This window comes from Mus caroli, chromosome X (genome assembly GCF_900094665.2).
Source record: "Mus caroli chromosome X, CAROLI_EIJ_v1.1, whole genome shotgun sequence".
NCBI classification, from domain to species: domain Eukaryota; kingdom Metazoa; phylum Chordata; class Mammalia; order Rodentia; family Muridae; genus Mus; species Mus caroli.
In genome coordinates this window covers 90,437,592-90,463,672 of record NC_034589.1, presented here as the reverse complement: position 1 = coordinate 90,463,672, position 26,081 = coordinate 90,437,592, and the positions used below count along the sequence as shown (strand labels likewise).

The following is a 26,081-nucleotide window of genomic DNA, read 5'->3' as shown; positions in this document are numbered from 1 at the left end:
AAAAAAAAAAAAAAAAAAAAAAAAAAAAAAGACTTGCCTTGGACATGGTGTCTGCTCACAGCAATAAAACCCTAAGACACTATCCAATCCCTAACTTTAGAGCTCAGGAAATCTTGTGGAATACAGGGAGGAAAGGTTGTAGGAGTCTGAGGGGATGCAGGACACCAGGAGAGTCTCGCCCTCTGAATCAACTAAGCATGGCACTTATGGGCTCACAGAGTCTGAAGCAGCAAGCACAGGGCCTACATGGGTCTACACCAGGTCCTTTGAATATATTTTATAGCCATTAGCTTAGTATTTTTATGGGACTCCTGACTATGAGAATGAGTGTCTCTCTGAATCTATTGCCTACTCTTGGGGCTCTTTTCCTCCTGTTGTATTGCTATATCCAACTTCTATAAGATAGTTTTTGCCTCATTTTATTATATTTTATTTCACCGAGTTGCTTGTTATCTCTTAGAAGCCTATTCTTTTATCATGAAAGACAAAGGATTTGGAGGGGAGGAGGAGGAGATGTGGGAAGGAACTCTGATGTAGATTCAGAGAGACACTCATTCTCATAGTCAGAAGTCCCATAAAAATACTAAGCTAATGGCTATAAAATATATTCAAAGGACCTGGTGTAGACCCATGTAGGCCCTGTGCTTGCTGCTTCAGACTCTGTGAGCCCATAAGTGCCATGCTTAGTTGAGGAGAGGAGAGAGGGGAAAATTATAATCAAGATATATTGTAGGAGAAAATAATCTAGTTTCAATAAAAGAAAAATGACAAAGGATAAGAGTATAGTTTATAAGATATATAATATAAAAACAGCTTATAGAAGTGGAGTGGAGAAACATAAACATGGAGGCTTTTTGTTGTTTGTTGTTTTGTTTTGTTTTACATCTGTGCTGAGTTGAAAGGTGAAATAATTCTCAGCTCCTTCTGGTTTTTGTAGGTTCCAAGTGTTCTTGTCCTTTGTTTCTTTTTCAACATGTTTCTTATTGCTATGCAGGAAAGTTTGTCTGTATTTGTGTTGTCCTCTTGATGTTCAGGACTTTTTTTTTTTTAGTTCTTTATATATTTTAGATAATTGGTAAAGAGTTTTTCTTACTTTGAGACTGCTGCTTTGCTTGAATAAAGATGTCCTTTGCCTTACACAAACTTTGCAGCTTAACGAGGTCAAACTTATTGTTTGTTTTAATGACTGTGCTAGCCACGTCTTGTTCAGAGGCTTTGGTGGGATGACCATTTTTACTATATTAATCCTACCCATCCACGAGTATGGGAGATCTATTTCTGATATCTATTTCAGTTTCTTTCTTCAGTGTCTTAAATTTTTTATTATGCAAGTCTTTGACTTGCTTGGTGTCTTCATCCCTGTTGTAGTGCTGTAAAGAAACACAATGACTCAAGCAAGTCTTATGAAGGAAAGCAGTGATCTCTTCGTTGTCTTATTTTTCTAGCTAAGACTTTGCATACTATAGTGAATACTATGGAGAGAGTGGATATCCTTGTCTTGTTCCAGATTTTAGTGAAGAAACTCTTCATTTAGGTTGACATAGGCTGTGAGCTTGCTCTAAATTGACTTTATTATGCTGTGCTATGCCTAGTCTTTCTAGGATTTTTATCATGAAGGGATGTTTGATTTTGTCAAAGGGCGTTTCTGAACCTAGCAGATGATCTTATGGTTATTATATCTCAGTCTGTTTATGTGTGCAATTGCATTTATTGATTTACATGCATTGGACCTTACCTCACTTTCTGAGATGAAGCCTGCTAAATCATGATGAGTACTCTTTGATGTGTTCTTGGATTCCATTTGCAACTATTTTATTGAGAATTGTTGTATGTATGTTTATAACAGATATTGAGCTATAACTTTCTGGTTTTCCTGAGTATTTATATGGATTTGGCATCAGGGTAATTGCAGCCTTATAAAAAGTACTAGGCAATGTTCTTTCTGTTTTCTTTTTGGGGAATAATTTGAGGGGTATTAGTGTTAATTCTTCTTTGAAGTTGAAGGTCTGGGAGTTCTGTATTGAATACATCTGGCCCTGGACCTTTTGTTGTTGTTGGAAAACATTTAATTATTGCATCTATTCCACTGGGAGTTAAGGGTCTGATTAAATTGCTTATCTGATATTGATTTAACTTTGGTTAGTCATATATATCAAAACATTTACCCATTTCTTTGAGATTTTTGTTTGATGGAGTATGGATTTTTAAAGTATGTCTTTATGATTCTCTGGATTTCCTCAGTGTCTATTGTAATGCTTCCTACCTTTCATTTCTAATTTTATTTACTTGGGTCTTTTCTCCCCATTTTTTAATTTGGCTAAGGGTTTATTAATCTTGTTGATTTCCTCAAAGAACCAAGTGTCCATCTCATTAATTCTTTGTATTGTTTTTTGTTTGTATTTTAATGATTTATTGAGTTTGATTATTTCTTGCCTTTTACACTTTTTGAGTACTGTTTTTTCTTATTGTTCTAGACCTTTCAAGTGTGTTGCTCAGTCACTAATATGAGCTCTCTCCAGTTTTGTTTTTGTTTTAATATGAAATTGAGTACTATGTATTTGCCTCTTTGAACAGCCTTCTTTGTGTCACTTAAGATTGAGTATGTTCTCTTCAGGCTTCATATCCCTGATGTTGGGCAGCCACAGTGAGTCCTGGGAGCCACCCTCATCCCAGGTCTCTTGGACTTTCTAGAGGTTCCCCTTACCCCCACCCCTGAGAGCTGTGTATTTCCATTCATTCTCTTGGCCCTCTGGGCTTCTCTCCTGTCTCCCTCATAAAACTGATCTTGACCCCATTTTCCCATCCCCTCACCTCTCCCACCAAGGTCCCTCCTTCTCTCTGCCTCCCATGATTATTTTGTTTCTCCTTCAAAGTGGGACTGAAATATCCTCACGTGGCCTCCCTTCTTGTTTAACTTCTTAAGGTCCGTGGGGTGTATCATAGGTTTTCTTTACCTTTTGGCTAATATCCACTTATTAGTAATTACATACCATGCATGCCCTTTTGGGCCTGGGTTACCTCACTCAGGATGATAATTTCATCATTTGCCTGCAAAATTCATGATGTCCTTATTTGTAATAGATGAATAGTATTCCACTGTATATATGAACCTCATTTTCTGTATTCATTCTCCAGTTGAGGAACATCTGGGTTGCTTCTAGTTTTTGGCTACTATGAATAAGGCTGCTATGAACATAGTGGAGCACATGTCCTTATGATATTGTGGAGCATCTTTTGAGTACATGCCCAGGAAAAGTATAGCTGGGTCTTCAGTTAGAACTATTTTCAAATTTCTGAGGAACTGCCAGATTAATTTCCATAGTGGTTAGATAGGGCTCCCAGTAGAGGGATAGGGACACCAACCCACCTTCAAATTTTTCTACCCAAATTGTTCCTGTTTAAAATAAATGCAGGGACAAAAATGGAACAGAGACTGAGGGAAAGGCAATCCAGTGACTGGTCCAACTTGGGATCTATCTCAAGGGAGACTCCAAGGCCTAACACTATTACTGATGCAATGTTGTATTTTCAGACAGGAGCCCAGCATGGTGTCCCCTGATAGACTCTGCCAGCAGCTGACTGAGACAGATGCAGATACTTACAGCCTGTGCTACTCTTAGATGACTAAGTATTCACATATATGAGCCTATGGGGGGCATTCTTATTCAAGCCACCAAAGAAGGTTCTAATCTATGTTTGGGTATAGTGCAATTGGTAAAATCACAGCCCATGTGCTCAGTGTATTCAAACACTATATCTCATTTGCAGAAGCAAGTACAGCAAATAGATAGACCGAAATAGAATAACAGTCAATTAAAAACAATGAGTGCTTCAACTCCAGAACTTCTTATGGAGTAGAGGAGCAAGAAAAGTATGGTGTGTATTATTAGTTACTAAGGTAAGGAACAAAAGGCAAACAAGTAGAGGAAACCTAGCAACAGAATCTGTATTCACTTCTGTTTTCCCGTGCTTCCCTTCATTGTAACTGAAATGAGTGTTTTGCCACTATTACCCACTTCACAGGATGGCTAATCTCCAATTATCCCTTGCTTATTTTCTGAAGATTGTAGCAACTCATAAATGGACGCATGCATTGAATTCTTCTCCTTGGTTTAATTTTGAGAGATCACATATACATATGTATTTTTTAAAAAAAAACTCTAAGGTTTTTTTTTTTAATATAAAATTTCAAGGTATTCTGTTAATGATCCTCTAGTTTTCACAGGTGTCTTTTTTAATTTCCCTACTTTCTTTTCATTTTCAATTTTGTAAATTTGTTTTATTTCTTCTGTGATTAATTTGGCTAATTGTTTAACAATATTGTCTATCTTTTCAAAGAACCAAATTTTTGTTTCATTTTCTTTTTTATTCTTTGAAAATCATGTACATGTAAAATGTTGAAATCAATTTAATGTCTTTTTAACTTGATTAAAATATAATACTCCCTTGTGTCATCTCTCTGGGGGCCTCTCCTCCCTCTAAGCACTCACACACCCTTCACCCCCTTCAAATTCATGGTCTATTATTCTTTACTTATTTTTATACACATATATGTGAATAAATGTATAAATGCAACCTGCTGAATCTGTTTAGTGTTGCATACACACACACACACACACACAAACTCTTGAGATTGGATAACCATTTAGGGAGCTCATCTCTAGGGAAAATTAATTCTGCCTTTCTCAGCAATTTTTAATTGTCTGTAGATCTTTATCTAATGATCGAGACACCTACAATTTCCCCCTATTAGTGTTGGCATGCTAACTGGTGTTGTTACTGTTCAGGTCTTGTTTAAGCACCTATACTGTTAAGATTTCCTATATAGAAAACAATAATCTTGCAGCAGATTTCTTGGATCTCTGTCTTTTCCCATCTATCTGCCACCCCTTCCATGGTGTTTCCTGATTTTTAGTTCTAGAGCTGTATTGTAGATTTATCCACTGGATCTGGAGTATCCCATAGTTACTTGTTCTCTGCATTTTGACTAGTTGTAACGTTCTTAAATGGTCTCCAATTGTGTGATGAAGCTTCTTTGATGAGAGGGCAAAGCTATAGTTACTCGTATATGTAAGTATTTCAAATGCAGTTAGGAATGATAGTGGTTTAGGAAGCAGTAGTAGTAGGTTCTTCTCTGAGATCTGTGACCTCACTAGCTACCAGCTGACTAGATTTACATTGCCAGACATGATTTCCTTCCTATTAAGTAGACCTCAAGTCCAATTAGGCAGTTGTTGGTTACCACCAAGATATGTGTCACTGTTAACCCTGCTGACCATTGTTGTAGTTCATCGATGAATGTCACAGCTAGGTGAGACTACTGAATGCTTTTCTCTCATGGTAGCTTGCATAGCATCTTCTGGAATTATGAAGGTAAGTATTCATAGATGGAGTCTTTTGGGTTATATCCAGCTTGGTTCCTCTAAGAGTTTTGTGTTTGAAATGTATGCTGGGTTTAGTAACAGGACTTACCTTCCACTTTTGGAGGCAACCGAGGCTCAGCCCCAATATTACTATTTTTTCCATCTATTATTTTGAGTTTGTCTTTTTCTTGATTTTTCCTGAAATCTTGATATCCAAATAAGATATCTCTTTGTTTTCTCTGAACACTTTGTTAAGTATAGTCACACATACCTATAAACTCCCAAAGTATAGGATATTCCAAATATATTCCAAAATTTCTGGAAAATCATTTCTTTTTAGTTATCAATTTATTCTAGAATTTAAAAAAGATCTTATCCCTGATTTCTGCAGTGACCTACTAATAATAATTCAGTGTGTAATGTTCAAATTCCATGTGTATATTTTCTATATTTTCACTTACTATTGTTTCTTAGTTTTATTCTATTATAAAACATAAGACATTATTTTGATTAACTTTTATGTTTTAAGACCTACTTTAACATATAATATGTGATGTATTTTAGAGAAAGTTCCATGGGCTGGTGAGAAGAAAGCATATCCCACATCTATTGAGTGAAATATTATTTTCCAGATGTTTCTTGATTCTATTAAGTCCGTAGTAAAGTTTTAGTAGGAAGTTTGATTAATTTCATCTAGATGAGTTATCGCTTTATGAGAATGGGCTATGATGATCTTCCATCATTATTGTATTGGAACTTCTGTGTTCCATTATGCTCAGTAGTGCCTGCTTCATGAAATTGGTTACATCAATGATTGGTGCATATTTATAATTGTAGGTCTTCTTGATGGATAATTAATTCCATTAATATGTAGGATTCTTCTTTATGTCTTCTAATTTATTTTGATTTAATATCTACTTTGTCAGATATTAGAACAACTACTCCCTGCTTTTAGCTTCTGTCTGCTCGGCATATCATTTTCCATTCCTTTATATTTGGTATGTTTAGTTTTCCACCAATAAAGTGTGATTCTTACAGATATCAGATAAGTGGATCTTGCCTCTAAACCAATCATTTACTTGTTCTTTAAACTGGAGAGTTAAAACTCTCTCTCTCTCTCTCATTATTTGTTTTAGGTTAGCTTCTGAGGGTGCCTGTCAGTAGTTCTGTGTCTTGTGTTGCTTATGGATGGCACCATTGCATGGGCTGGGATCCTAGACAATAAGAAAGAAGTGTGTGAGCTGTGCACATGCAGTTATCTCTTATTCCTGACTGGGAACACAATGTCACCAGCTGCATATTCAATCTCCTCTCACCATGATTCCCTGGCAGGGAGGGTGGACTCTATCTACCCTCAAATGATGATGCAGAGTAAAAGCTTGCCTCTTCCAGTTGCTTTTATCAGGAATTTTACTGCAGCAAAAAGACAATGACTACATAGTGTATGTATTTTATGCACCCACAAAGCTCCTCCCTTGAAGCAACACACAGACTTCCACTACTTGAGCCTGCCTGCTTTCTTACTCTATTTTAGAAAGCATAACTTTCTTTCTCCTAACCTGTTATTTTTGTTTTTAACCCCAATAAAACCTTCCTCATATCCCCTTCTAAGACTGTTCATATGAAACCAGGAACCTGCAACAGAAACCCTCCATCCACATGAGTAACAGTTACAGCATTTAAATTTTGTAAGATTAAAGAATTCCAGAAATAAGCAGTGGTCATGCATAACAATGATATGTTTGTGCATGTTGTAATGATGCTGAACTATGTTGTCATTCCCTTGCAATGTCAGAAACATATACATACACTTATATTATTTTCTGTGATGTCAGAATTTATTAAAAATAAATTCACAAGGTTAAAAAAATAAAAATAAAACTCTCTCTCTCTCTCTCTCTCTCTGTGTGTGTGTGTGTGTGTGTGTGTGTGTGTGTGTGTGTGTGTGTGTGTGTGTGTTTGGAGGGTGGGCCATACACATGCCATAGTATCCATGTGGAGGACAGAGGCCAACTTGCAGAAGCTAATTATCTTTTTACACCATATAGCTCTCNCTCTCTCTCTCTCTCTCTCTGTGTGTGTGTGTGTGTGTGTGTGTGTGTGTGTGTGTGTGTGTGTGTGTGTGTTTGGAGGGTGGGCCATACACATGCCATAGTATCCATGTGGAGGACAGAGGCCAACTTGCAGAAGCTAATTATCTTTTTACACCATATAGCTCTCCAAGTCCCTCCTGTATTGGATGTCCATATCCTTCCCTAGATTTGGAAGGTTTTTTGCAATGATTTATTTTTTAATTTTGAAGATGTATTATTTTGTGATTATGATCATTTTTCATGAATAACATGCATGCCTGATGCTTGCAGAAGTCAGAAAATGGCATTGGATCCTCTGGAGCTGGAGTTAGGGATGGCTGTAAGCTGACATGTAGGACCTGGGAACTGAACTCAAGTCTCTGAGAACATTGAGTACTCTTAACAGCTAAGACACCTCTCTGGCCCCTAATTTCTTAGTTGTGAAAAGATTTACTTTTATGTGTGTGTGTGTGTGTGTTCCTGTGAAGGTCAAAAGATATGTGGTTTTGAGTTGACTGATGTGGGTTCTAGAAACTGAACTCAGGTCACCTGGAAGAACTGTCAGTACCCTTAGCTGCTGAGACTTTTTTTTATTAGATATTTTCTTCATTTACACTTCAAATGCTATCCCCAAAGGACCCTATACCCTCCCCCCACCCTGCTCCACAACCCACCCACTCCTGCTTCCTGGCCCTGGCATTCCCCTGTACTGGGGCATATGATCTTCACAAGACCAAGGGCCTTTCCTCCCATTGATGGCCAACTAGGCCATCCTCTGCTACATATGCAACTAGAGACACAGCTCTGGGGGTTACTGTTATTTCATATTGTTGTTCCTCCTATAGTGTTGCAGACCCCTTTAGCTCCTTGGGTACTTTCTCTAGCTCCTTCATTAGGGGCCCTGTGTGTTCCATCCAATAGATGACTGTGAGCATCCACTTCTGTATTTGCCAGGCACTGGCATAGCCTTACAAGAGAGAGCTATATGAGACTTTTCTTTATTTCTTTCTTCTCTATTTTATTGAGAATGTATTTCAAGCATGCAATGTGTATTTCAGCTTCTTTTTCTATCCTATACACTCTTAAATTTGCTGTTTTATATCCTGAAATTATTAAAAATGGTAGTTATGCTTGCTTATTTTTTCTATTGTTGTCTAAATGTAACAATTCCTACTACTGCCTTCTGTTTTATCTGGATTATCAGTATTGCACTCTGCTGTATTTTAACTTGATTTAGTTATTCATTTCAATTATTTAGTCCATGTTACTGATTTTCTGAAGCAACCCTTGAATTCAGAACTTCCTGTAATTGACTTATAAAATTGACTTCCTTACTTTATTTATCTGTATGACTCATCCTTGGGGTCAATGATCATTTTTCAAACTGAATTTTGACTTCTTTGTATGGAAGTCAACCTTTTAATATCTTTGGATTTAACTATTAAGCACTGTGGTCTTTCAAGAGTCATATTTTCTTACATTTCCCTATTTCTTGTGTTTCTAAGTTGTGATTTGGGCATTTGTTGAGGTGAGTGTCTCTTCTACCTTTATTTTGGGGATATTTTACAAGTCAGCCTTATTTTTGAGGTCTCAACCACAACACTGAAAGAGAAGAAATCCAACTGCTGCTCTAGCAACACCACTAAACTAAGTTATAAGGAAAGATACAATTTAAATTTAGTCAAGGCCTGGTATATGTCAATCACACTAGAAAATAAAATAGTAACAGTAATGGAAAACAAGCTGTGAAGTTAAACATTTACTAGGAGAGATGTAATTTAAAAAAAAGAATATAAGGAATGTGACCATGAAAAAAGAAAAGGAAAGAACACATGTTAAATAAAAGTTAAAAAAATAAAAGAAGAAGAATGTGGCCTTGCATTATCCAGAAGAGCACTCGGGATCCTTCTCTGCCAAGTGAGTCACTTCTGCTATACTTTACTGGGAAATGGACTGAATTCAAATGTAATGACTAAATTTTTAGGTAGAGGACATTTAAGTAGGGTGTATCATTCAGGCTGTAGCATAGTTACTGTTCACTGCACGTATTCAAGTCTACAGTAAGATAAAGACACAAGGAAAGGCAGCTGTGTAGATAGCTCAGGGGTTAAGAGTACTTGCTGCTCTTGCAGATGACTGGAGCTCAGTTCCCAGCACTCAAGTTGTGTTGCTTACAACTGTGTAAAACTTCAGCTCCAGGTGACCCAATGCCCTTTTCTAGCCTCCATGGGCTCATGCATTCATATGCACATGCATACATGCACACATACAAACAAACAAATCTTTAAAAAAAGAAGAAAATGTAGAGCAGACAGGTGTGAAAAATGTAAAGTCTGTTCAGGAAATGAGAGTAGGTTTCACGTTGTGGAGAAGGGAAATGAAGCATCTGTAACTGAGACATTAAAGAGAAATCTCCCTTGAATGAGAAAGGTTTTTTTTTTTTTTTTACGGTAAAGTCACATATTGTGACAAGTCACATATTGTGACAATGTTAAAACATTTGTAAGGAGAGACTTAAACTGAAAATGCAGCTGAAGGGTTTCTCTGCTCAAAAATAACTGTCTAGGAAAGTGTTTTTCCAGGTTCAGCAATAAGGGCATACAAAGGCTAGTACGGCTATGATAGAAGGGAGCCAGATTACATCTTGACATCCCAGCTGAACTTGGCAGCATCATACCCACGGTGATGCTTTTATAGACATATGAAATGAGAGACTTGGGGGATATCACATTTTGTGTCAACGTTCCTGAGAGGTGTAAGGAGTCCCTAAAAGTCCATTTCAGGAAACTGTGAAAGTGAAGTGTAAGTTGCAATGAAAACTCCAGGTTTTTGGAGGTATTAGTACAATAAGATCTCTACTGAGAAAATCTGAAGGTATCCATGGAGCCATTGAAGACATACGTGTTACAGGGAGCGGATCTGGAGGAGTAGGGATTCCCAAGCTTAGTGGAGCCCAGATGATGTCATCATAAGTCCCAGATATGACACATCAAGATGTAGGATTCTCCTGCTAGCCTTTGCTTTTGCTTTAATCTGATTTTTCCTTGCTATTATCAGGTTCCTCCCTTTTGGAACGGGATTGTTTATTCTGGAGCCTTGTAGGTTAGAAGTATGTAACTTGTTTCCTGATTTTGTAGATATTCACAGTTAAGAGATTCTCTTGAGTTTTAGAAAAGATTTTATACTCTATTAGAATAGTGTTGGGATTGACTAAATGCATTTGAAACTGAATCTTTAGAGTCCTGAGCTGGAATGTTATGGTCTAAAGTTATGTATTTGGAAATAAAATTGAATGGTAGAGTTGTAAACACTAACTTTGACTGTCAACTTGATTGAAGTTAGAATTTCCATGAGAATATACCTCTGGCTGTATCTGTGAGGTTATTCCTAGAAAGGATTAATTAACAAAGAAAGACCCTTCAGGAATGAACTGCAGACCCAGACTGAACAAGAAAGGAGAAATGTAGCTGAAGAGCAGCATTCATCTTTTTGTGCGTTCAGACTATGAATGCAGTGTAACCAGATGCCTTATGTTTCTGCCTCCATACCTTCCCAAGCGTGATGGGCTGTACCATCAAACTCTGTGCCAGAATAAAAACTTCTTTTCTTAAGCTCTTTTTGTAGGGTATTTTGTCATATAAATGAGAAAAACCACTAATAAATTCCTCTCCCTCTTCCTGCCTTTCAATGGTTCCCTTCCTCTCAATAGCCTCCCCATTTGCTGCGGTGGGACCCCACACACACACCACGTATACATATATGTATATATTTAAATTTAAGTTCTGCATATAAGAGAAAATATGTGTTACTTTTTTATTTCATTTCAGTTTAGACCTGTTCTTCCTCCTTCATCTCTTTTTCTACTTCTGTGCCATATATATTTTTGCTTTTATATTAGACACAGAAGAAAAAAGTCAGCCTTCCTCCTCCCCGAATCTGAGTTATTTTACTTGGAATGATAAACCTCTGGCTCACTCAATTTTCCTTCAAACAAAACATCTTTCTGCATATACTCCCTTGGTCTACAGGCATTGAGACTGATTGTATATCTTGGCTCTTCTGAATAGTGCACCAAGAAACATGCAAGTGGCATTCTTGGATCCTTCAGTTCTATATCCAGGACGAATATACCTGGACCACATGCTAGTTCTATTTTTAGTTTTTGAGAAATCAGCACACTGACTCTCATAATGATGACAGTCTCACCAGAAGTCAGTTTATTAGTTTCCCATTGTTATTATAACAAATTACTATATGTATAGAAATTACTATTTTATAGTTTAAGAGGTCAGAAATCTAAAATCAAAGTTCTGGCAAGGCTGCTTTCTTTCTTCAGGCTTAAGATGTTTCCTAACACTTTTCAGCTTTTCGATTCTACCTTCACTCCTGTGCTCATGGCCCTCTTCTTACACTCTCGTTTCCTATTTCTGTGGCATGTCTTGCTATTCATTCTGGCTCTGTTACCCTCCTCTAGCAGCAACTCTTGGCTAACCTTAATCATACAAGGTAACATTCCCCAGCTCAAACTTCTTAAGTTAAAGACATATACAAGGTATGTTTTACTATTTAACAGACTTACAGGCCTCAGAGATTAGCATGTGGATATCTTTGTGGGGTAAATATTTATCCTACCATGGATAATCATTGAGTTTAGAAAAATCACAGAGATGTAGGTAGCACATCTTTAAGGGTATGAAGATGAGGAGAATATAATTTCTAGGTTGGGAAATGACATGAATGCAGGTAGTAGATATAGAAACCAGCATAATTTATAAGAAGACCATTAAAGAGACTAAGATAAATGATGCAATTAAGTGGGAGGAGAAAAGTCCAGTTCACACTTTTGCCTTGAAGGCAGAAAGATCCCAGTTTTCTGGATTAGTGACTGGGAGTTACAGAAAGTTTCTAAGGGAGACTTCAACTGGCAATGTGTAAGCAGTGGTTTTGAAGATGACAGGACACTGACTTAAATATTTTGGCTCTGTTGAAGCATCACTAATATCTAATAATTCATCAAAAATATTTGAAGATAAATTGGTAGCAATACCAAAGGAGAATGAAAAGGCAAGGGAATGATAATTTTAGACTCTGTCCATCTATAGGTATGCAAGACACAAACAACAAAGAACTTCTTACAGTGCTTTGTAATAGAAGACAATTTCTGTTTCAGAAGGAGAGGGAAAAAATCCATGAGGCTTACCTCATTGCCACATTACTTCCATCAATAACAATTGGTCTTAAATTATCACTATTGTCTATTTCATCTTCAAGAGACAATTCAGGGCTTGCAATCTCTCTGGAGCTAGCTCCTCGGGGCAGTAACAGACTCAAGTTGACTTGTGCTTCCGAATCACCTTTGTTTCCAAGTCTGACAAGCTCTGCTAATACATCATTAATAAGAGATTCTGGGCCTAGTTTATTAAGCACTGATTGAATTTGCTCTTCTGCATAACCCAACTTTAGAGCAAAATCCATCTTGGCTTGGTATTCTTTCTCCAAGTCTAGCTTCCCATCCTGTAAAATGCTGCTCTGGGAGAAGCTTGGCCGGTCCAGGCAGGGTGACCGACAGAGCGGACGATGTGGCTTGGAGGGCATCTCTTTCTTCTTCAGTTGAATATCTGTAGCTTGGTAGCTGGTGTGACCACTCTTACAGCTCATCTGCTCAGGATCACTCTCAGAGTTCGCCCATTCTTCAGGATCAGCATTGCCTCGGTCTGTGCTGTCCTCCTGCTTTGGCTGTTGCTTCTCTTCCTTGGAAGCACTCTTCTCCATTTTTGGTGTCTCCACTGCAGCTGTGGCCGTCATCCCGTTCACTGGGTACTCTGAGATCTAATCAGCTATTTTTCTTTTTAACCTGTTTGGAATCCATGTATAGTGGCATTCCTCTAGAGTAGAATGCAGGGAGAGCAATGGTGCAAGAATTTGTCTGTTTGGTTTTGTATGTTCAGATGTTAGCAGTCTCTACAAATAAGCACATATGGCATAATCATATATAGTAACATTCTGGGAAAAACACAAAATACACAGTTTTTCCCTCAGAAATTACAGATTCTCTCGAATTTTACTTTCCTGTTTACAATGGTATAAAGAGTCATTAATTCCAATAGTTCTAGATGAAATTTCAGTAAGGGTAATAAAAGTATGACCCCTAAAACCATAGCTAAAGTTATTATTACAAATTCAAGAGAAATTGCATTCTATCAGTTTGTGTGTGTGTGTGTGTGTGTGTGTGTGTGTGTGTGTGTTGACAAGACTCTTTTTCTTTCTTTGGTCAGGGATACACAGCAGAGGTGTCTTGTTAAGACTGCAATCTACTGCTGAAAAGCATATCCTCATCATTAGTGTTTACAAACTATTAAGAATCTCATCTAAAGAAATTGAATAGAGATAAAAATTGCTTTTAGACAACTAAAGTATCATGCAAGACATTACAAAGACATACTGTAGCTGAGAGAAAGTGTGTGTGTATGTGTGTGAAAACTCATTCCTTAATATATCTGCCACCTCTTTTACCCATTGTAAGTGGTAAACAAAAGGAGTAAACCAGCTATGCACAGTGATGCATACCTCAAGTCCCATTAATTCAGGAGGCCAAGACAGGAGGTTCCCTTGAGCCTTGGGAGAGATATCCCTCCCCATAGGCAACAGAGGGAGACCCTGTAAAATAGAAACAAAATATCAACTCAACTTGTTTGATAAACATTAAAATATTAATTACAGAAGAGAATTAGATGCAATTTTATTGCTAACTTCTCATATACACACTCCACCTGTCCTGGAAGTTTTCAGTTCTATCTTTTTCATCTTTTGGGATTTGAACTTTTCTTATGTGTGAAATGAAGATGTTAATTGATATCTCACAGAATAATTGTAAGGATTACATGAAAAGAATGATGAAGATACTTAGAAAAGTCAATAGAATGCAGTAAATTCTCAATATACATAAAGGAAGCAGCAGATTCCACAGTGTGCAAGGTTTTACTTTGGGACAGTGTTTCACACTATAGCCCAGGCTGGCTTTGAACTCACAGAAATCCTCTGGCTCAGCTTCCTGAGTAGAAAAAATATAAATGTAAGTTATTACATCTGTTTCAGAGCAGGGAGGTTTGGTAAGGTGGGAGTGGATAGGGTGGGGGCATCTTCTTGGAGACAGTGGAGGAGGAATGGGATGAGGAACAGGCAGAGGGAAGACCAGGAGGGGGAAAAATGACCCAACTGTAAAAAAAGATTAAATACTACTACTATTACTAATACTACTAATAATAAATAAAATGTAAAATGAATATAATTAAAGCTAGGTAATCTAGCGTGTATTCCTGGCACTCAGAAGGCTGACTTCAGAATCAGTGAGAAAGATACTGCTTCAAAACAGAAAAAAAAGTACAAGTGAATAAGCGATCATTTGCAACTTAATCTAAAGCAGCAGAGAAACATATGCTGGCAAAATTCCAAATATTGCCCCATGGAAATTTCACCAAGCCAGTTTTCTACTTTCTTCTCCTAACCACAATTTTTTCGTTTTGTAACAAAATTCATCAGGTTTGCATTTGCACAGAGCAGTTTTTCATGCTCAGCTTTATTTTAATCCATTTCAAAATGTGGTACACAATACCCACTAGAAATAGAACCACCTTGTCATGTTTATTAAACTAAAATAGTTAAATGCTAAAATAATGTCCAATAGCCATTCAGGGTAGAGCTATACAGAAACAACCAAATAGTAATCTTGATTGTCTTCAAGTGCCTAAGCCACTAGATAACTCTTTTGTAAGAATACATGTTAATTAGTAAGTTAATTTCAAAATATACCCTTATCAAAAAAAGAGCTTGAACAGAATTACTCTGTATGGATGAACATAGATTGTTAAAGAAAATTTAAGAAATCTAAGTGCTAGGCATGAGTTACCACCCTACAAGGTATTGATTAGGAAGGGACAAAAGACCTTCATAATACTATGTTATTGCCCGTGCTTCTGGTTGCCCAGAGTAAATAAATGGTAAGGTCTTATTGATGAAAACAAAACATATTTGGTAGCAGAACATAGAGAAACCAATTTGGAACTGGAACATATCATGTTAAATGAGGTTCAGAGAGACAAAAATAACATGGTTCTCATAAGCAGATGCTAGCTTCTAAATTTTATATGTGTTTATTTATGTGACAGTCTGTGTAGAGCCCAGGAAAGGGAGTAAAAGGGGCTTTAAGTGAGGGGGAATAGTAGTATCTATGTGATATGAAAGTGGAAAGGGAAATACTGGTGGTATACAGGTTTCAGGAGGCCTGGGGACATGGAGATGGAGGAAGGAAGGGAATTAACCTAAACTAAAGATGCATGAAAACATAAGCAAGTCTGTTACCTAGTAAGGTAATTAAAAATAAAAATTAAAAATGGTAAAACTAACATTGTGCTAAAAAGATAGATATAAATTATCTGGAGTAAATGTGGATATATTAAATGAATGAAATAAAGGAAGGGTATAGAAAAAAGGTAAACTACATACAGGCAAGTTTAAATAGTGGAAGTAGTGGAAATTACTGTTAGGGAAGGGAAAGGAAAATAAGATTATAGAAATTACAAAATAAAATAAGAGTCTCTCTTGGTCTTTTGTTCTCATTTGTTGTGTTTGTGTGCTGTAATTTTTCTAATGTGGGGTGAATGACTAATGCCCCACCTCCCATACTGATTTTTTTCCAACCTTGTCCTGTTGTCTGTGGCCTCAGCAACATAAGAAATGGATCATTTCTTCCCAATAAACATGGGAATGGGAAAAACATGAGGCTTTTAAAAATAAACAATAACTAAACCGAGATTTCATAACAGAGGAATCTCGTATGGCTGAGAAACACCTACAGAAATGTTCAAAGTCCTTAGTGATCAGAGAAATGCAACCCAGAATACCCTGAGATTCCACCTTAGACCAATCAGAAAGGCTAAGAGCAAAACCTCAGGACACCAATCAAAATGGCTAAGATCAAAACCACAGGTGATAATACATGTTGGAGAGGATGTGGAGAAAGAGGAACACTCCTCCACTGCTGGTGGGATTGCAAACTGGTACAACCATTCTGGAAATCAATCTGGAGGTTCCTCAGAAAATTGGAAATAGATCTACCTGGAAACCCAGCTATACCACTCTTAGGAATATACCCAAAAGATATCCCGCCATACCACAAGGGCATGTGTTCAACTATGTTCATAGCAGCCTTATTTGTGATAGCCAGAAGCTGGAAACAACACAAATGCCCCACAATAGAAGAATGCATACAGAAAATGTGGTTCATTTACATAATAGAAAACCACTCAGCTATTAAGAATGAAGACACCTTGAGTTTTGCAGGCCAATGGAGGGAACTAGAAAATATCATCTTGAGTTAGGTAACTCAGACACAAAAAGACATGCATGGTATGTACTCACTAATAAGTGGATATTAGCCAAAAAAGTACAGAATACCCAAGATACAGTCCACAGAACTAAAAAAGGTCAACAATCTAAAGGGCCCAAGTGAGAATATCTCAGTCCTACTTGGGAGGGAGAAAAAAGCAATCGTGGGATGCAGAGGGAGTTAGGGACCTGGGAGGGAAAGTGGACAGGGGTGGGGTGGGGGGAGAGAGGGGAACCTGATCTGGTACTGGGTGAGGGAAAAAGACTGAAGCCCTGAGGGCCAGCAGAAAGAATGGAAATGGGCAACCTCAGGAGGTAGGAGGTGGGGGGACCTTCCAGAGTGCACCAGAGACCTGGGAGGTGAGAGACTCCCAGGACTCAAAGGAAGGGACCTTAGATGAAATGCCAGACAGTAGGGAGAGAGAACTTATAGAGCCCACCTCCAGAAGAAAGGCACGGCATCACGTGAGGTAACGGGTTGCCATCCCACAGTAAAAACCATAATTGTTCCTGTCTGAAAGAACTGCAGGGATGGAAATGGAGAGGAGCCTGAGGAAAAGAAGGTCCAGCAACAAGCCCAAAGTGGGGTCCAGCTCAAGGGTCTCCCAAGGCCTGACACGATTACTGTGGCTATGACCACACTCCAGAAGACCCAACAAGCAGCTTGAAGAGTCAGATGCAGATATTTGCACCCAACCAATTGACAGAAGCTGCTGACCCCTGTGGTTGAATTAGTGAAAAGCTGGAAGAAGCTGAGAAAGAGGGTGACTGTAGGAAGACCAGCAGTCTCAATTAACCTGGACCCCTGAGCTCTCTCAGACACTGGACCACCAACCGGGCAGCAATCATTAGCTTATATGAGGCCCCCAACACACATACAGCAGAGGATTGCCTGGTCTGGGTTCAGTCAGAGAAGATGCACCTAATCCTCAAGAGACTGGAGGCTCCAGGGAATTTAGACGTCTGGTGGGATGGGTGGTGGGTGGTGGAGACATCCTTGTGGAGATGGGGCTGGGGAGGAGGTATGGGATGCGGAACAGTCATGGTGGACAGGGGGAATGAGGGAATAAAATCTGGAGTGTAAATAAATAAATAATAAATTACAGTTGAAGTACTACTAAGATTATAATAGGAATAGATGAAACGGACTAACAAAGATAAAAAAAGGAATCAGAAGAAAAAATTTTGCCTAATAAAAAACTCAGAAACTAAGTTAAACAAAGATATAAAGGGCAGTAAAATAAAAGGACATTCAAGTTTTAGTAATACAGTAAAAGTCGTAGTATAAGTTTGGCAAAAAGACACAACATGGGAAGCACAAAAGGCAAATTAAGATGTATGTTGTAGTATTTGTGGGAGGTCACTAAAAGTTGGGCACTGTCAGTTATATGCATTATGTGGTAGGGAGGGATTGTTGGACTTCTGAACTCTTTGATGCTGGGGCTGAGGAAAAAACATATATGTGTATATGCATATACATATACATATGTCAGAGATGATAATGCTTTTGTAGATTCCTGTCTGTGTATAAATCCTTAACATTGGATGGATATATCAGGCCTGGAGGCATATGCCTATAATTTCAGCTCTTGGAAGGTAGAGGAAGTAAAATCAGGAGTTCAAGATCAACTTTGGCTGTAGAGTGAGCTCAAGGCCAGCTCAAAAAGTAAAAATACAAATCAGGATTCTCAGCTAACCATACTTGCCATTGAAGTCTATGGACTGAGTGGGTTCTTCATTCTCTAGAGGCTCTTCAGATGATATCCCCTGAGGTAGCTAATATTCTAACCAGGGTTGGGGTTGGGTTATAAGAAGCAATCGCAGCACTGAGATCAGTAAAGACAAATTACCTGTTCTTATATTTTCAAAACCTGGTAAATATTAATCAACCTTCTGTGAGGATGAAGCTATGAGTTTCAAGGAGCCTACTGTAGTTGTAGAGTTTTCAGAATCCACAGTAGTAAATAGAATATAGGTGCTTCCAGAGGTTGATCTATCTGCTGTTCAGAGATATTAAAGCCCAGATTTATGGGTTCTTTGCTAAGCCACAGAATTAAAGGTACTTTTTTTCTATGCACTTCACTGTTTCGTTTGTTATTTTTGACATCTCTTTTAGGTTTGTCTGTCTATCTATCTTGCTCTCCACAACTATCTCTCAGTATGGCCTAGGGGCAGTGGCCAGCTAAACTTGAACTTCACTTCCTGACATGATTATCCTTTGAGTCCTGGAGTAGTCCAGTCTTAAACAAATTCCTTATCATTACAGTGCCCATATACTGCACCCATGCCAAGTTATAGAAAATGACAGAGTGGGATTTCACTTTATTTCTAACCCATCTGCTGGCAGAATCACCATCTCATCAGAGCTGGTAACTGAATTTGAGGGGTTTGATAGTTGTAGGTTGTCTTTTGGGTAGGAGTGCAGGTGCTTTCACTAGGATTCCATCTTAATTTTGTTTCCTGTTGCTATGATAAGATGCTCTGAGAAAAGCAACTTAAGGAAAAACATTGTTTTAGCTCATAGTTTTATGTTACAATCCTTTATGGTAGGGAAGTCACAGAGGCAGGAGATTTAAAGCAGTTGGGTTGCATTATGTCCACAGTCAGAAGTGAGGAGTGAATGTATGCATGCATGTGCTTAGCTTATATGGTTCAGGATCTCCTGCCTAGGGAATGGTGCCCTCCCATAGTGGGCAGGACTTCCCACATCAATTAGTATAAGCAAGAAGATCTTGCATAAATATGCTTAGAAGACAATAGCCCAGGTAATTATAGATTTTAGCAAGGTGACAGTTAACGCTAACCATCACATAGCCACAAGCCGATCTTCTGAATGAAACTTCTGCTTCTCCTCTTCATTCTGGGGACTTACAGAGCTGGGACTGTTGTTTGCTTCCCTTATTTTTTTCATTAAATCTTTCTTTTTCTTCTTACTTTTTTAGTCATCTTCTTACCTGTATGAATTTTCAAACTCTTCCTTTATATCTCTCTTTGGAATTGAATCTAAATTTTCTTCTTCACTGGATCACACAAAGAAGTTTTTATTTTATTTTATTTTAATTTAATTTTTTTTAAAGATTTATTTATTGATTACATGTAAGTACACTGTAGCTGTCTTCAGACACTCCAGAAGAGGGAGTCAGATCTTGTTATGGATGGTTGTGAGCCACCATGTGGGATTTGAACTCCGGACCTTTGGAAGGGCAGTCGGGTGCTCTTACCCACTGAGCCATCTCACCAGCCCTTATTTTAATTTTTAATATTTTTTATTACAAAGAAGTTTTTAATCTAGAATTGTACTCATAGGTTTCTTAAATTTCCTCTTTGTTGTTTGTTTGTTTGTTTGTTTGTTTTGTAAATGAGGACACCTATCAATTTGTGGTTCACCAAACTATAGGATGATCCTATGTGTTGAAGTTCAGCTCAGCATCCAGGCCTGAGGAAGTCAGCAAAGGGTGTTGATGGCTGGAGATAGGGGCCAAAAGCTGATGACTTTTGGCAATAACTCTTTCTTGTTATTCTGGGGAAAAAATCAGCTCACTTCTGGCAATTAACTCCTGCTGATAGCAGCAGGGGAAACGAATTTGTTACTTGGGTTGATTTCTCTTTGACTCAGGCCTCTCACTGGTCAGGCAGAAAGAAAAGAAAGGAAAATCGAAGTGAGAAAGTACAAGCATACAGACACACAGACACACACACACACACACATACACTGGATGAAGATGAAGATGAAGGCTGCACCTATGCTTTATTGTAGTTCTTAGCTTTTATACTGTCTCAGGATAATTGACCACATAGTTTTCTAAGCATTTTTACATTCCATAAATTTATAGTAAGTTTAAAGCAATAGTTCAGGCCATAGATCAGTAAGATGTAAGGAGTTACATCAGGATTGTTTACATGTCTTTTCATTAAGACTAGTGCCTGACTAAACACTCATTATCTGTTGCTAGCTCCATAAGTTCATTATAAGTTAAAAGTAATACTTTTTATGTCATATGTTAGCAAAGTTTTTTCAAGAGACAAATTATGTGCCTTGTGCCTTATTATTTTGAAGTCTTGTATAGATAAACTAGGATACAATCAGACTGCAGTGAGAAGGAGCATCAGAACCATGGCGCCCTTTCAGCCAGTTCAGTTCCTTTTCAGTTCTACTTCAATGCCTTAACATGCTGGACCGGTAAAATTTTTGTTATATAACTTCTGCCCCATACTTTCCTTTTCACTTTTCTAAACAAAAATAGTGACATGAATTGTTAAGAAGCCTTCTTCCTGATGTGTCCAATCTTGTGTGGAGATCTTCTGCATGAATAAATATTGTGGAGAGCCCCATTCCTCCCTGAGGAGCCATGGGTAGTTAATGGCTACCATGAGAGGGTGGATCATTTTCTTAGTGAAGTAACCAGTGGTTAGTTGGCCACACTATGAAAAATACCCCTTCAACAATGCTCCTGCAAGCAACCCTAATTAAGCACAGTTGGTTGCTAAAAGGCCTGCAAATAAGAAGGAAACATTTGGCAGAAGTTAGGATTCAGAAAAAGACAAGAAAAAGAGAGAAAGAAAGAAAGAAAGAAAGAAAGAAAGAAAGAAAGAAAGAAAGAAAGAAAGAAAGCAGAAAGGAAGGAAGGAAGGAAGGAAGGAAGGAAGAAAGAAAGAAAGAAAGAAAGAAAGAAAGAAAGAAAGAAAGAAAGAAAGAAAGAAAGAGAAGAGGAAGGGAGGGAGGGAGGGAGGGAGAAAGGGAGGAAGGGAGGGAGGGAGGAAGGAAGGAAGGAAGGAAGGAAAAGAAGGAAGAACAGATAAAAAGAAGTGTTCAGTGAAAATGAGAGGGGAATAAGTGAGAGTAACAGAATATGGGTATGATTCATCTGTCCATCCATCCATCTGTCCATTAAGACCGTCTCAACAAAAGAGATAGCATGCTTGGTACTGGAAACTTTAATAACTACTCAGTGCTAGTGAAATCATGGTTATTACAGGAGAATCTACAACCAGTAATTTTCTAAACCAGCATAATCCTTAACAACAATTTATAAGCATTTGTTCTTATACCAAGAGAGAGGTGTAGTCTTTCTCCCTTTATCAAGGATACTTCTCTTTGCAACATATGGAGACCACTATAGAAAACCACAACCAATCAAAATGCAGTTGTGGATCCCAGTACCGATGGATGTATCTGTAAAACACTCCTACACCCGAGGCTCAGGGAACACTGTTGAGGAGTGGGGGAAAAAAGATTGTAAGAACTAGAGGATTCAGGACTTTGCTGTGAGATTGTGTGCATCAGGAGCTATACTTGTAAAGTCCTACCAACTACTATTTTTTAATAACACATTAGTCTTGGCCTTGCTAAGAACAATGAATATAAAATAAATGAAAAACCAGTACAATGACCATCATATGATAATTATCCAGTTAATGCTAAGTTTATTGCATTTTATTCACATTCTTACTATGGAAACATACTGTCTACAAAGTAATTTCATATTTTTTATTTAAATTTATTCTCACAAAACAATGTGAGGTAAAGAGTATACTTTTATTACTGCTAAGAGAATATTTGTTTTCAGAGACAGTAAGTCAATTGCCCAAATTTACAGTCTGTAGTAGAAGGAAAAATGTAATTACAACTTGGATTTTCTGACTTCATATGAAGGTTTTTTGACACTATTACAAGTGCCTATGATTTGGGTATGCTTAATATATTTTTAAAAATGAATATGTGATTAAAATTGACATATGCCATGAGGAAATTTTTTTAAATATTAAGGTTGTATGTAACATAAATAGACTTATATGGTAAACTTACCTTGAAAATATCTAAATACTTCTAAATTATAATATCAAAGAGACTTCAATTCTTTGAGCAGTTGTCTAAATTTGTACATGATTTTAGAATCAGAATGAATTTTGCATTGCTGTTTTTAGCTAAATAAATATTTCAAAATGGAAAGCTTCATTTCTATAGTTACAAAAGATACACCTACTCTGAAAATATATGAATTCTACTTTTGTAATATATGAAACATGTAGAAGGAAAAAGGAAAAACCATCATAATTAACAGCAGCCTTCTTTTCTTGCATTCTTTCTCCTTCCCCTCCTCCTAGTTTCCTTCCTTCATATTTTTATTTCCTTATTTCTTCATTTATTATGTTCTGGGGACCAAACCCAAGGTGTCAAGCATGCTAGAAAAGTATGCTATCACTGCAATATGCCCTAGCTGAAACATGTTTTCCATACTACTGAAAATGGTTGTTTGTCTAATGCTGTTTTTTTTTTTCTTTCAAATGTATACATTAAGGCCAATGATATATTTTCTGGATATACCATGTGAAAAAAAATTTTGAAAACATGAAAATGGTATAAAAACTCTATTCATAAGAAAATGATGAAATCATATAGTCATGATTTTATCTCGGATACTTAGTTCCCTTTAATCACTGTGATAGAAGATGGAAAGATAGAAGATGGAAAATAAGCCCACACTGGCTACAACCATCTGGGTTTTGTTAATTCCCAAAACATATATTGGACAAAAGACAGCCTCTTTAACAATGGGCTCTGGGAAAAACCAAATACTCACACATAGACGTTTAAAGGCATTTTCCCATCTTTAATCCTATTTTTAAATTCAGCTCAGAATTATCAAGGACCTTAATGTAAGGTCTGGAACTACTAAAGGTATACTTAGAGAAAATGCTTCAAGGTGTCAGCCTAGGGAAATGACTTTCATAAGGAATTCTAATAGCTGGCTAAATAACCAAATAAATAACCAAATAAATAAATAAATGACGATTGTGAAATCTTCTGCAAAACAAATGAATTGATTAATCAAGTGGGGAGGCAGCCTATATAAATGGGAAGAAATATTTGCTATCAATGCAAGAGAAATAGCCATAATATGTAAAGAGCTCAAAAAGTGCCCCCAAACAACTTAATCAATAAATGGGCTATGGAGCAGACATGCAGTTCTTAAAATATGGATAGGTGGCCAATAAACATAAAAATGTTCAGCATCCTTAGCCATCAGTGAAATGTAAATTAAAAAGGAGATTCCATTTTACCACAGTCAAAATGGCTATATTTAAGACAAATGCAGAGGATGCAGGGAAGAATTTTTATATACTGATAATGGATATGCAGACTAGTGTAGCTAGTATGTAAATCACTACTGAGATTACTGGAAATCTAGAAATAACACTACCACATGATTCCCCAGTATCACTCATCTGTATATATCTGCTAGACTATTATTCAAAATACCGCAGAGATCCTTGAACAGCTATATTTATTGTAACATTATTCATAATAGCCATGTTATAGAATTTGTCTAGGTATCTGATAACAGATGAACAAATAAAAATAGTGTTGTATGTATACAAATTGGAATTTTATTCAGTCATGAATAACAACAAATATTATGCCATTTGCAGTAAATATAAATGTAACTAGAGTTCATTTTAAGCAAAATAGATCCTCAACAGCCAGGTGTGGTGGCACACGCCTTTAATCCCAGCAATCGGGAGGCAGAGGCAGGCAGATTTCTGAGTTTGAGGCCAGCCTGGTCTACAAAGTTATTGTTTCTCTTTTATTTTGTATATATTTTCTTTATGTCTCAAGATTCTAGTTTATGTTTAGATTTCTTGCCTCATTAATACTTCAAAAGCCATACTGTGAACATTCCTAGTTTTTTCAATTACTCATTTATAGTTTTTTTTCTAATGTAATCAGAAAAAAAAATCTGATATGATTTCGGAATTCTTAAAGTTTTTAAGCTTTGTTTTGTATTTTATATATGATTAAACCTGGAAAATTTTCCATGTACATTTCATTATAAATATTCTCTTATTTAGTAAAGTGTTCTTTGTGAATTTCACATCATGTACCCCAACCCCACTCATCTCCCTGTTTCTCCATATTTACCCTCTGCTCTTGCAACCTCCTTCCAAAAGGAAGCAAACAAACTAACTTCTCACCGTGGAGGCTGTGGTGTTCATGGTGTATCACATAATATACCCTTTTTAAAAAATGTTAATTTTTTATTAGATATTTTCTTCATTTACATTTCCTAGTTTCCTCTCTGAAAGTCCCCTCTACCCTCTCCCTGCCCTGCTCCCCAACCCATCCACTCCTGCTTCCTGGCTCTGGCATTCTCCTATACCAGGGCATAGAACCTTCACAGGACCAAGGGCCTCTCCTCTCATTGATGACCGACTAGGTCATCCTCTGCTACATATGCAACTAGAGACACAAGTCCCACCATGTGCTTTCTTTGGTTGGTGGTTCCAGGGAGCTCTGGGGGTACTGGTTAGTTCATATTGTTCCTCCTATGGGGCTTCAGTCCCCTTCTGTTCCTTGGGTACTTTCTCTAGCTCCTTCATTGTGGGACCTGTGTTCCATCCAATAGATGACTGTGAGCACCCACTTCTGTATTTGCCAGACACTGGTATAGCCTCACAAGAGATATCTAATAATATACCCCTTTGCCCAAACAGCTTTTACTTGCAAATGTTCAGTGCAGTAAGTAGGTTCAAGGCCTCTGACTTCTGCTACACTATCAATAGTGGATCCTCTCTGGGACTCCTCTCAGATAGCCTATTGTCCTGTGTTGTGGTGATTTTGCATTTAACACAGTTCACAATGATGGCAGGATCACAACGGTCATATCACATTTTCATCAACTTGTTTTTAATCCTTTTCTTTTCATTCAGAGCCTGCCATAATAGCACCAATAATAGCTTTGATGGAGATTTACTCAAGTAGACATAAGCTGGATTTTAACAGGCTTCATATGCACCTTTCTTGTAGTTTCTAGCAGATTTGACAGTGTCAAAGACCACTTCTCAGGCATGACTTAGCTGAGTGACATGGCCTGAGGAAGGATGACTAGGAATGGGTTCTAGCTGGCACAGAACAATGGTATAATCCTGCTGAAAGGAAATTAAATAAAATAAAAGGTTTAAACTAAAAAGGCCTGGGACTGAGACTGCAAAGAAAACAAGCCCGGGCATGCGGGAGTCCATCTTGAAGCTAGGTCACTCGGTCGTAAAGATAAGGGAAGGAATGCAGGAACTGGTTCTGACTATCTTGGCTGACTCATTGACCATCTGGCAGCCAGACGCCTTCTGCTCAACCCCCTTTCTATAGAGAGCATAGTTAAAAGCTGAAACATTAACCAGATGCATTGTCAACTCAGATAAGCCCCCGGCTTTAGAATCCTTATATGCTCCAGCCTGCACGTACTACTCTGCTGACTCATAATCA

General features: G+C 37.6%; 1 protein-coding gene across 2 annotated transcripts in view; it reads right to left on the bottom strand.

Annotated features, from left to right (window-relative positions):
- Zc3h12b (zinc finger CCCH-type containing 12B) overlaps positions 1-26,081 on the bottom strand; it is a 182,901-nt gene that overhangs the window by 22,108 nt on the left and 134,712 nt on the right. For both annotated transcript variants that reach the window (XM_021153442.2, XM_029473587.1), the window contains 2 exons: positions 14,003-14,092; positions 12,636-13,396 (listed from right to left, as the gene is read on the bottom strand). In XM_021153442.2, coding sequence (XP_021009101.1) covers positions 12,636-13,240 — 605 coding nt within the window. In that variant the 5' untranslated portion in view covers positions 13,241-13,396; positions 14,003-14,092. The remainder of the gene's footprint in view (positions 1-12,635; positions 13,397-14,002; positions 14,093-26,081) is intronic.